The sequence below is a fragment of the Macrobrachium nipponense genome, chromosome 22 (assembly GCF_015104395.2).
Source record: "Macrobrachium nipponense isolate FS-2020 chromosome 22, ASM1510439v2, whole genome shotgun sequence".
Classification (NCBI taxonomy): Eukaryota; Metazoa; Arthropoda; class Malacostraca; order Decapoda; family Palaemonidae; genus Macrobrachium; species Macrobrachium nipponense.
The window spans coordinates 11,967,931-11,980,377 of NC_087213.1; the positions used below are offsets into that span (position 1 = coordinate 11,967,931).

Below are 12,447 nucleotides of genomic sequence, written 5' to 3' on the forward strand. Positions count from 1 at the left end.
GAGCATTATATTTAGAGAACTGCTTCAGCCAGCTACAGCCCTCACTTCATAGCTTTGTCTTGTACTTTGTACTGGTCAGTTCTTTTCTTCTGAGCTCTCTAAGAAATCAGTGTGCATCATTGTTTTTGTTAATATTATTCCATTTATCATCTGGAATGAATTACCTGTTCCTCACATATACACTGGGATTCAGCAATGAATGCTATAACTGTATACTAATCTAACTTTACAAAAGTTTTCTTAATGGCAGAATCAACATTAGACACAATCTAAGAATGCTAACAAAATTCTTTTACTTAAAACATGAAAAGCAGCTGATGAATTTTCAAACTCTCATTGCAGGTGAATTTCACAGTATTTCCATATGATTAAGTACTAAATAAGAAATCTGAAAGTTAGTTAGCTGATAAATATAAGTCATGATGAAAACAATGATAACATTTGGTCAATAGTAGAGCTTTGGAAAATAGTTTATTGCTTGCAAATCCAAGCCATGAATTAAGGGTTGTAGGAGGTAAAACGTCTAAACTTATTGTTTTATTCTGTTTTTATTTGGATATTATTACTGTTCCATCAGCACCACCAGGTGTACAGTAGTAGATTTAAATTTTTTAACCATAATTGTTTTAGAAATATTTGAAAATCATGATATTCAAAGTGTATTAGATCTGTTTGAATTTTTTAAAATGATCCATTTAATTGATTGTGCTTTTTACAGGCAACATAATTAGTATAGCATTCTTCAATTTTGCTGGTGTTAGTGTTACAAAGGAATTAACTGCCACGACGAGAATGGTCCTAGATTCCGTTCGAACTCTTGTAATATGGCTGTTTTCATTGGCAGTTGGTTGGCAAGATTTCCAATATTTGCAGGTAACCATATATGTTAAACTAGACATTTTAGCCATATAAGGACTTATACAGTACATACCTACATTTCAGGCTGTTTGGCTCTTGCTAGTACACACCAGTTTTATGAGTTTTAATCCAAAACATGCTACAAAGTATTTATTTGCTGTATATTACTTTAATATTAAAGAACTAAATACTAGAAGTATGAAGTCCTACAGTGATGTATGAAGACCAAAAGATTTCATTTTAAGCTATGCAATTAGCGCAGTTTTAATAAATGCTTTGTACATCACTCTCATCATCAGCATTTTGAAAGACATTTGAATTACATACTCTAAATTTAGATATAAATTACCTTCTTTGAGACCATATAAAACCTCATAGTTCCCAGCAATAGCTAAAAAAAATCACACAGGTCATGTATATATAAATTTGTGCTATTTGGTGGGCTAAATGTTAAGCAAGCTACTATGGACTACATCATCATTGCCTCCAATAGCACAGAGCACAAATTCCACCACTTGTCTTTCTAGTGCTTTGTCCTTTGCAAACCTTTACTTATCTCCAGTCTCTCTTCTCATAGTTCTCTAAGTAGATTAGGGTCTTCCAACTCTTTAGGTGCCCACAAGAGCCTAGGTGACAATCAAGTACAATCTCCCATGGGTTTTATAATGGATGTGTAAGCTGTCCATTTACCTTTTGTCATTTACAAATAGAGCTTCTGTTATGTTCCTTATGGTATCATTTCTTACTCTTTCCTACCATCTAACTCTTATTAATCCTACTTGAAGCTTTATTTTTAAATCAACAAAATCTAAGAGATTTAGTTTCATTGGCATGCCACGGTTCATTTCCTTATAGCAACATGATCATAGCAGATTATATCATCTTTTTTGCGATTGCCTTGTCTTTGGAGACACCTGAGCTATATTGAGCACAGGCCTTACTTGTTTAGACTGCTACGTGCCTATTTTTAGTAATTTTAAAATGAAATGTTCTTGCTTCCCCCTCAATTTTCACTTAAAATTAACCAGTAGTAGTTACAAAATATTTATATCTTGGCTTTCAGCTTGACTATAATTTGTTGCTCAGCTAAACAATTAAATTAGTGCTTTACAATCATCAAGATATTTATACTGATCACAATTCATCAAAACTTTAATCAGATGTTACTTTCATTAGCTTGTAACTATTACCATTCTCAATAAGTAGTTTAACCAGGCCACAAAGTCAATTTGTCTTAGGATGTAAGTTAAAGTATACACTTCTTTATTCAGAAAGCAAATAATGAGATCCTGCATGTTTTAACCATGTATTTATGGTAATGCTGTACCTGTAACTCTTGTATTACTTGTTTCAGCCTATTGGATTTACTATACTTGTGATTGGCATGTTCATTTACAACGATCTAGTCTTTTTGCCATTTGCAAGAAGTAGAGGTTGGATTAATGATTCTGAAGGTGAAGATACAGAACCAGTCATTCCACCAAATTCTTCCAGCAGGTGAGAAGATTTTACCTCTACTATTAATATAGGTGTAATATGTGTATATACCTGTAGAAATTTCATGTAAAGAAAATTGTCAGCCCATCACAACAGTTTCAGCCTTTGTATGGTTACTACTCATAAATTTGTCCAGTACATTAAAAGTTATTGAATTCTTTCATATCATTCTGTCCTTATATATATTTCCTTTTACAGATCTGCAGGATCATTTGCAAAAGATAGCCCAGATGCTGCAGTGGAGCCCATGTAATGACCCTGCACAGGCATTGTGTATTCATATTGGTTTGATCGAGAAATTTACAAATATTCCCCCTCTGAATAATAATAATAATAATTATATATATTTATATAGTTATATATATATATATTGTTATATAGTATATATATATATAGTATAATATTTATAGTATATGATATATATAATATATCTATATATTATATTTTATATATATAGCTATATATATATATATATATAGTCTACCTATATATATATAGATATATATATATATATATATATATATATATCATATAGTATATATACCTCTCTCTCTCCCCCCTCCCTATATAGTATGCGTTTTGCCACTTGAAAAAAGAGTGATGATCTCAGTGTTAAGACTTGGTATCCAAAGTTAAAATCAAAGCTGAACTTGATGATGATAATTTTTATAGCCTTCTGTAAGTACAGTCATTTCGTTTTGGGTATTGCTTACATTATAGGTTTAGAAACTAAAATTCCAAATAAAAGACATCAGACTGTGCCTTTTTTTAAATTCATTTAGTGTTGAAGTGTTTGCTTGAATACTCATCTTTTGCATTTATTTTGTAGTTAAATTATTTAGCATTTAAAGTTTTAATTTTTTCCTCAGTGGGATTTTTTTAATGTCTACACTTATGGTTTCCTCAGTCACAAAATGGTAGATAGTTTCATGAGGGAATTTCAGTTGATGCAGTTTTTTGATATTCTTTTTCTCTGTGAACTTGTAGTAGTTGTCCCTTCTTGATTGTTAAAAGTTTTGTTGATTTTCACTATTGAAGCTGTTGTCATTTGTATTTTGCTAGTATAATTTTCCTGTTTTATAATCTTTTGACACTCAAAAACATTTTCAGAAATTGACAGGAATTTATAGAATATTCAGTTGTTTTAATAAGAGACTTATCACCAGTACCTATTTTCAGTATTGCATTGTTGTGTGCATGTGCGTGTGTGTGTTATCTTTTTGTACCATCCTAGTGTCATATTCATCTTCACATCATAAGCCTTCATCATGAACATAGGGAACTGTATAGTAGTCATGAGATTAAACAGAATCATAAACTATTCCCTCATTGATCGTATAGTAGTGGTATGATTATGAAATTTTTTTTCTTATATATTATAATCCTTGCTTACAGGAGTGTCCCCTTACTATGTACCCAACAAAGTTTTCCTTTTAGAAGTGTTAAGGCCAAAATATATACAGTGGTACCTCGTTTGTCGAACGTTTCCTATGTCAAACATTGTTTTTTTAACAAAATTTTCTTGAAAATTTTGTATAGTTTGTCGAACAAATGCTCATATTTTATACTTGCATTCGACGGTCTACTGCGTCCTACAAGAAAAACTGTATTAACGTGCTTTTTCATATACAATGTATATTTTAATGATAACCATATTCAACGAAATAAATAAAAGAATAAAGTACTTCAGTATCAAATTTAGCATAGAGGATGTACAAAATCGTATGTTACCGCGGTAACGTCACGCACAGCCAACTTGAGACTGAATGAGGGAGCATTGAGATTGAGGAAAGAAGGAGAGGAGGAGTTTAAAATATATTACTGTATGTAAAAGTAATAACAATTCACACAAAAAGGGAGTTTCACAATAAATTTAACATAATGATAAAAACAATCAAAGGCAATACATACAGAAACAATAAAAAAGTTTTAATTTGAGCCAGCCTTTGGTGCGTTGATGAGATGGTATAGTTTAACCATTTTCAACAAAATAGTAAATGAAAGAACAAAGCTTTTCACATTAAAATTTACCATAATCTATTAACAAAATAATTTGTCATTATGGTAATGTACAGGTTGAGGGAGGGAGTGATTATATTTTTGAGGAATAATGAATGAATGATTTTAAGTTACCTTGTGTCATTATATTGTTGAAAAGAGAAGAGACGCACCTCAGTGGCGTGGTTGGTATGGTGTTTGCGTCCCACCTTGGTGGTCACGAGTTCGATTCTCAGCCATTCCGTTGAGGAGTGAGAGATGTGTATTTCTGGTGATAGAAGTTCACTCTCGATGTGGTTCAGAAGTCATGTAAAGCCGTTGGTCCCGTTGCTGAATAACCACTGGTTCCATGCAACATAAAAACAAAAGCAAAAGAGAAGAGACCGTAAAATCTTTACTATAATATATATGTAAAAGCAGCACTAATTCACATGAAGAAATAAAGTTTTATTTCACAATAAGCTTAACATAAAGATAAAACATGAAAACAAATAAATGCAAAGAGTAAAAAAAAAATCTTACTTAAGCCAGTGTTCGGTGCACTGAGACAATATAGAGAGAGAGAGAGAGATGGAAGCCGGGGGCCTGCTTCCTACTGACTGACTTACCAGGTGGGCTGGGATGACTATTCATCCATTTCTTTCACTTACACTTGATTTGCCCAAGTTACTTCTTTTTGTTACAGTATGCCTATCTAGTGACAATTGCTTTTTATGGTTGTTACCACTGTAAAAGTAACTCGGCTCCATAATAAGCACACTGGCACTGCAGTCCTTGTGAAAAGTTGTTTAATCTCTCTTGCCTTTTCTTGTGTTCTTCACTTATTACTTATTTGTTTGCCAAATCCTTAAGTTTATTTTAAATTCTGCCGTTTGCCAACAGTAACTTGATGTATTATAGCATAATTTATCTCTTTCATGCACTTAAGATCCAAGTGTAAACATGTCAACAATTTTACATGCTCTCTCTCTCTCTCTCTCTCTCTCTCTCTCTATCTCCTCTCTCTCTCATCTCTCGCCGACTAGTCTCTCTCTATCTCTCTCTCTCTCTCTCTCTCTCTCTCTCTCTCTCTCTCTCAATTCCTTTGATTATCCTTATAAAATGTGAACAAAAAGTGCTAAGATTTATCCTATTGCTAAGACCAAAGATTTATTAGCTATGGAAAATACAAATTTATTAAAAATATGTCATTTTGTTATCAACCTTTGCCTACCGCTTCCATTTCGATTTCCTCAGAGGGTTTCTGTTTCTCCTCCCTCCATCTCCCAGCTGCCCATGCACCATTTTCACCAAACAGTTCGTAAATCATACACGGAAACAGAATTTTTCTCAACTTTTACCTCGTATAACATATTGTTTTATTACTTTACACTTAATTCAACTTTTGAACATGTTAATAATAGAAAAAGAAACATCAAAAGGGAGACCTTTTGGGTTGGCTGGAACAAATGATCCTGATTCCCTTTATTTCTTATAAGGATATTTGTCTCATATTTCGAACAGCCTTCTGGAAAGGATTAAGTTTGAAGTCTGAGGTACTACTGTATTAGCCATTACTAATTAAGGTTATAAGAATTACAAAAGGGAACAAGAATGGTTATAACTTAATAGTTGTGTAGAATTGTCATTTAGATGTATTGAAGTACGTACAGTATACCTTATCATAAATTTGTGCTAAATGTATTTGTTCATATGGTCTTAATAAGTTTGTTGGTATAAACTGTAGAATTGTAAGTTAAAGACAGTTGTATAGTAGTGCTTGTAGCAATAGTTGGGTATTCATTTTATTCAACTCAGTTATCAAATATGTGACATAGCAGTTGTAGTGGCAAGTCAGCAGCTTACACGTTTTCTCTATCAGTCGGTCTTATGAAAGTACAGTATTTTACTGGTGTGTTGATGTACTACCTTGTAAAAGAAAATATGCTGTTGAACAAAGTGAGTTGAGCAGTGATTGTGGAATACATGATTCAAGATGGAATCGTGTACATTCATAAAGTAGTTTAAGAATTGTTTTTTTTCGTTATTGTGCCTAACTTTGTGCCACTATTTCTAGTGGAATGTATACACCCCTACCTCAGAGTTTGCAAGGAGTATCCTGGCTTTTTGGCATGCCAGAGTTCCTTTATGTAGAGTTAAAAGAGGTTAGGTGTATAATTAAAGCTCATTATACGGTCATTCTTTAGGAGCATGTATTAATGGTGTCTTTAAATATGTTTCTCAGTGCTAAGCAGTCTTGCTTGTTTAGCCTGTTAGTTTGGAATTTATTGGCAAGAAATACCTGGAAAAAGTTGTTGACCACCACTAATTGTGGAAAGTGAATTTATAGTATGTATGTTGTAGGCCCAAGTCTAAATGCATTAAATGTTTTCTTTTATAATTCATAGCCAAGTTTCAAAAATAGCATCAGATTTGGCATACATTTTATTTTTTAATTTATTATTATTATTTTTTTTTTTTGTAGTTACCAAGGTTGACTGTTGTATTATATCACTACCCCTTTAAGCTTACTTAAACCAAAGCAGCTAATGCAAGGAATTTTAGTTTGATGTATTATAAATGATAAGTTAACTGTTTGGGAAGTTTCAGTATTCTCAAAGTTTTTCTGATTTTATCCAAGTTATAATGGTTTGTGGACTTAAGGGCTTGAATATATTTTAGGGCTACAGTTTTGAACAGTAGGTAATGGCAAGAAGAGCAGTAGAGTAGTATCGTTGATGGCTTGTTGTTGCACAGTTTGATTTGTAAAGTGCAGGTAGATTAGGCTATGTACACCTATAGTACCTTGAGCAATAGTCATGGTGTAAAGTTTGCATGTGCATGTGTTTTTGATGACCATCTTTGTATTAGTTGTAGTTCTTGAGTTCACATACACTTACTTTACTCTCTAGATGGTTATGACCCTCGTGTAATTAATACTCATGCCCACATCCTCATTGAACATTGTAAACCAACTTTCTAACATATAGGTAAGATAACTGTTTTATATAAAATATAAATGTTACTGTAGATTTAGATTTAAATAGATTCATTGGTTTAGCTTACTTCATCCTTTTGCCCTAGCCAACAGATAGCCAATGGACGCATGAACTTGATTTATATACTGTACTAGTATGTGCTATATGTAATATCTGGAGTATAAGTGCTGATTTCATTTTCTCATTAAAGTTCACTATTTTACCCCAAATTTTACAGCCAAGACAATTGAGGTTGATTGCATACAAGTGGGTCTTTTACAGCATTCTGTCTTAAGCACCTTATGGCCAAATCCTTCAGTTGCATATGAACGATCTCATTCCCTTTGACCCTTTCTATGGAAAATAAAAAAATTGGCTTATTTTTTGGTACCTTGTGGCCTTTGTAGACTTTATTCTATAACTTAAGTAGCAAAAGTAGTAGTCCTCTTGTTTTCGTAACTCAATCCGTTACTCCTATCAGATATCATGATCAACTGGATCTAGGTCTGTTTGGTTATCAGGAAAGTTTAGATAACCTGTAACAATTTTTCAATCAAAATAATTCAGTTTGGTTCAGGTAGTTTAGTGTATTACTTTTGCCTTTCTTAGGTTATTTGTAACCATTATGTATGTAACATTGTATGTGTATAAACCATAAAGTTAAGTGGTTGTGATGGAGACTTAGCATGACATTATCTTTGAATAGAGGAGGTTTTGGTAGTTGTTTTTTTTTGGGGGGAGGGGGATGGTTATTATAAAAGCAAGACAAAAAGGAACATATGTGAGCATTTCTGTTGGTAATTTTTTTCATTTGAATGTCAGTTGCTACTTAGGAAACATTACAAAATACACTAGCTTTATTATCATTTGGCTTATATGCAAAGATTTTAGGCATGCTGTTCTCATTTATTTTGAGACTATTTATGGGTAATCAAAGACAGATTGTAGAAAACAATGTCATTCAAAGTTTTGATTTATATTTGATGCTATTTATGGTTTAAGACAAATTGTAGAAAACAATGCCATTCAAAATTTTTATCAATTTTATGTGCAAGCTATGCTTCTTCATTTTCCTTACTAAATTGTTTTCCCATACATTACCAATTAATCATCTTTGTATGAGGATCATATCCTGTAATCTAAATGGTTTTGTTTTTTCATGTATTTGAATACCTTATTATCATAATTGTTTTTGAAGTAACAAATGATTCTCCTCGCCAAATAACTAGCCATTTCATCGGTTGTTCTTTCTGTTATTGTAGATTGCCCCCTCTATCCAGTACATTATTGGCACATTAATATTGCATATTATGTAGTTATTGTGGAGCTATAATATGCTTTGCATGTTTAATATCAATCTTAAGCAAGCTGTCACGTTTGTGAAATGACCAGTGGTGGTTACGTTGTTGGAAATAGGATTGATTATGTTCCCAAGTTTAAAGAAGACATTTAGAAGTGACAGCGTAACTAATTCCGGCCATCTAAGCTAACCACCATACTGTTTTGGAGAATGAATGACAAGGAGTGAAAAAGATAGTGATATTTTTTTATAGAAACTTTCACAGCACCCTGCTGAATATCAAAAGGTGCTGTTGTATGTATAGTACATTATAGTCATTAAGTTTTATGAGTGGTTTCCATAGTCCTTGGTATGAAAGATGTGTGTTTGTGCAAGAGTTAGTATTTTTAAATATGGTGGTAATTGAAACCATTGTAATATGTATGTGTGTATCTATCATTCACTGCATTATTCCGATGATTTAGTAATTTTTGAAAATATTCTTTTGTAACTGGTTGTTCAGCATAGGATCTAAATAAGTAGGTAAATGATGTACATGTGTGTGGCTTTTGTTACCTTTGCAAGGGGCAAGTAGTGATTAGTATGCCCCATAAAGAGCTGGTTCTCACCAAAACCTGTGCAAACATTTTAGTAGTACTGTACATTGTGTGGCTTTGCTCTGTCCAATGGAAATGTTAAATTTGATACTGAACATATACAATCTAGAAGCTTCATTGTTAGCCGTAAACAACTGTAGAAAATGGTTGGTGTTTGTATAAGTAACTCTGTAGGGATATTAGATTTCATTAGTACTTTTTTTTTTTTTTTGCAATTTTGTAATAACGGTAGAACTGCAACAGTTGTGCACACGGTTTTAGGTCACTTTTCCTGTAGAAAAAGTTGGTTAGAGTTTCATTTGGATTTCATAATAGATAAAAGGCACAGAAGGCCTTTCCTGTAAAAGCATATTAATGTAACAAAAGTCTCATGGAACAGTGTATCACAACTAAGGCTTTGGATAGTTGTGTTTAAATATTTTCATTATTTTTGAGTTTTCAATTCCCAATGTAAAGACTTTTTATGGTTGTAATGGAAAAATGTAAGGTTGATTTTACTTTCCATTAGAGGAAATTCACTTTTGGAAAAGACAATAAATATACTGTATTAGTAGTTTTCATGTATTAATGCAACATATTAAGATGTGTACATTTTTTTGTCTACCATATCTATGAAAGTGTGTAACGCCCAATCTTGCGTATCATGTGACCCCAATTTTTCTCCCATAGAAAATTATTTTAGGTTTTGCACAATGCGACAAAATTACAATAGACTAACTTCTTTTCCTCCATGATAAAAATGTCATTAGCAGTGCTGTACTCTGCGTAAATGCATACAGCCATAAACAACCGAACGAGAAACAGCTGTTTTGCTAGGAACAACTGAATTAGATAACAACAGCTGTTTTGCTTGCACTTCAACCATCGTGCGTTAGTAAATAATTACCATATTTGTCACAAATGATTTTTAGTAGAATAGGACTGATATATTTTTACAATACAGTACTCTATATCCTTATTCGTAATGGAAGAAAGATCAGCAAGGACATATACTGCTATATTTAAGTTGCAAGTTGTAGCTGAAGCTGAGAAAACAAAGTGTTCAAGCTGCTAATGAATATGAATTATCGTGTATTGGCAACATGTATGAAACTTCCCTAAACTTCGATATGCCATAAAACTTGACCGTAAATAAAATTGGAGAGAAAAGTATTTTAATCAAAACTTCTGGGCAATAAAGGACAAGTTTTACTGTTGTTTTAATGTGTATGACAGATGGGACTAACCTTTCCCCCATGGTTATCTTTAAACGGAAATTGATGCCTGAACAAAAGTTCCCGAATGGTATAAATTTTTCATGAAAACCTAAACAATGCAAATGGTGCATGATTGCTATATTTATATTTTACAATGCAATAGTAATATGAAAATAATGTACATACAATATTAGTGGATAAAGTGGAATAAAGCCTAACTCTTGAAAAGATCCATGGAAAAGATGGATATTGCATTTATTGTTTGTATTTTATAATACGATCGTAATACCATGTAAATAGTATTGTATACGCTAATTTTATATCTCGTGTATGATGCTACCCCCTTAATATTAGCTTCAAAATTAGGTCTTCAGAAGTCGCATGATACGTGAGTATATATGGTAATCACATTCAAGGAAGAGAACACAATATCATCATTGTTGGACTGTAATCTTATGGAATAAAAGGAAACTAGTTATAAAGCATTAGATACTACGTATAGTAATATTTACACAAGATGTCCAGTAAATTTATGATTACTGAATATTAAATTGTCTGTAAGAAATGGAGGTATAAATGATGCTCATGAGAGTAATGTATTTATGAATATGTAATTATTTAAGTAGTTATTCCACTTGGTTAATTAATATCAAGTGGTATATTTGTAATGTCTTGTATGAATGAAGTTTGATGTACATATATAGATAAAGTAACGTAAGTAACGAATGTGAATTTTTATATTTAGAAAATTATGAAATGACATATATTTTAGTAAAGTGATTTTTATTGAGCATATGTCAAGCTGTAATTATAAATTTCTATACTGTAATATGCTGAAGTCTATATTATATATATAATTTCTGGGTTAAAATTTGTCTTTGTTTTATACCTTTCACTGCTTCATCTGTTAGAAATATCTTTCACCCTACCATTATACATAATTTAGAAATATCATTCACCTAATTATAATAACTGCTCATTGTTTGAATATAGCAGGTTATCTATAAATATGGATTCCACCTCTAAAGGATGCAGATGTAGAGAAAGCTCCTGGCGAGGGGTGGAAAACCTCATTGCAGTATAGGTCTATTATTTCCCATGTGGGCAGAAATACCAAATTTTAAAAGTAATTTGTGTTTTGCTTGGTATATTATCATAGCTTTCAAAATGGAGATTTCTTGTAAAAGCTGTGTGTTCTGCTGTTACTGACAACAAAATCCTGTTGTGAAAAATAAATTTATATCAGGTAGCCTGTGACCTGAGACAGCCTACCGCGTCGAATGTGTGAACCAGCCCGCTTGCAGACATTACTGTCCACAGGTTAGGAGACGTCAGAGCTGCGAGAGGCAGTAGAGGAGCGTTAGTTCCTTTATGAAAGCTATAGTACTTAATGTATCTGGGAAAAATGACAAATTTTCTAAGACAATTTGTATTTTTCATAGCTACAAACCTGAGGTCTTAACAATAGGATAAATTCTAGCACCTACCTGGATCCGGTTAAAAAACAGATGAAAGCAAGGAATCTTGTGATATCTGGCAATGCATGCACAGATCAGGTGAAGGATGGTTGAAGACCATTCACCTATGATCACGCATCAGTCTTTCCCAACTCAGGATGTCGTAACACACAGAGGGGCGGCTAGAGGCGGGCAGTATAATGTTAAGACCTCGGGTTTGTAGCTATGAAAAATATAAAATGTCTTAGAAAATTTGTCATTTATTCATAGCGAACAAACCTTCGGTCTTACCAATAGGATAGACTCATACTTGGAGGGAGGTATAAGACATCCTAGACCGGCTGGGGGCCTATCCACCAGTCCAGCTCTCAAAAGGCATGGTTTTTGGAGAGGGACTAAAGCCCGTTGAGAAGCCAGATAAATTGATATCTAACGACTCAGACCCTGAGTGACGTACAATGATAAATGGGATAACCATTGTATAGGGGACCAAAGAGAAACTTTGACTGTCCAATAACAAACCAAGGCACCAGGGTATGTATTACTCCCAACCCCTCCTTGCCAAGGAGTGGAGCACATGCTACCAAA

General features: G+C 32.9%; 1 protein-coding gene across 2 annotated transcripts in view; it reads left to right on the forward strand.

Moving 5' to 3' along the window:
• Positions 1 to 2,682, forward strand: part of LOC135198495 (solute carrier family 35 member F6-like) — a 46,953-nt gene extending 44,271 nt beyond the window's left edge. For both annotated transcript variants that reach the window (XM_064226090.1, XM_064226091.1), the window contains exons 8-10: positions 719 to 873; positions 2,213 to 2,355; positions 2,554 to 2,682. In XM_064226090.1, coding sequence (XP_064082160.1) covers positions 719 to 873; positions 2,213 to 2,355; positions 2,554 to 2,608 — 353 coding nt within the window. In that variant the 3' untranslated portion in view covers positions 2,609 to 2,682. The remainder of the gene's footprint in view (positions 1 to 718; positions 874 to 2,212; positions 2,356 to 2,553) is intronic.
• The last annotated feature ends 9,765 nt before the right edge of the window (positions 2,683 to 12,447 follow it).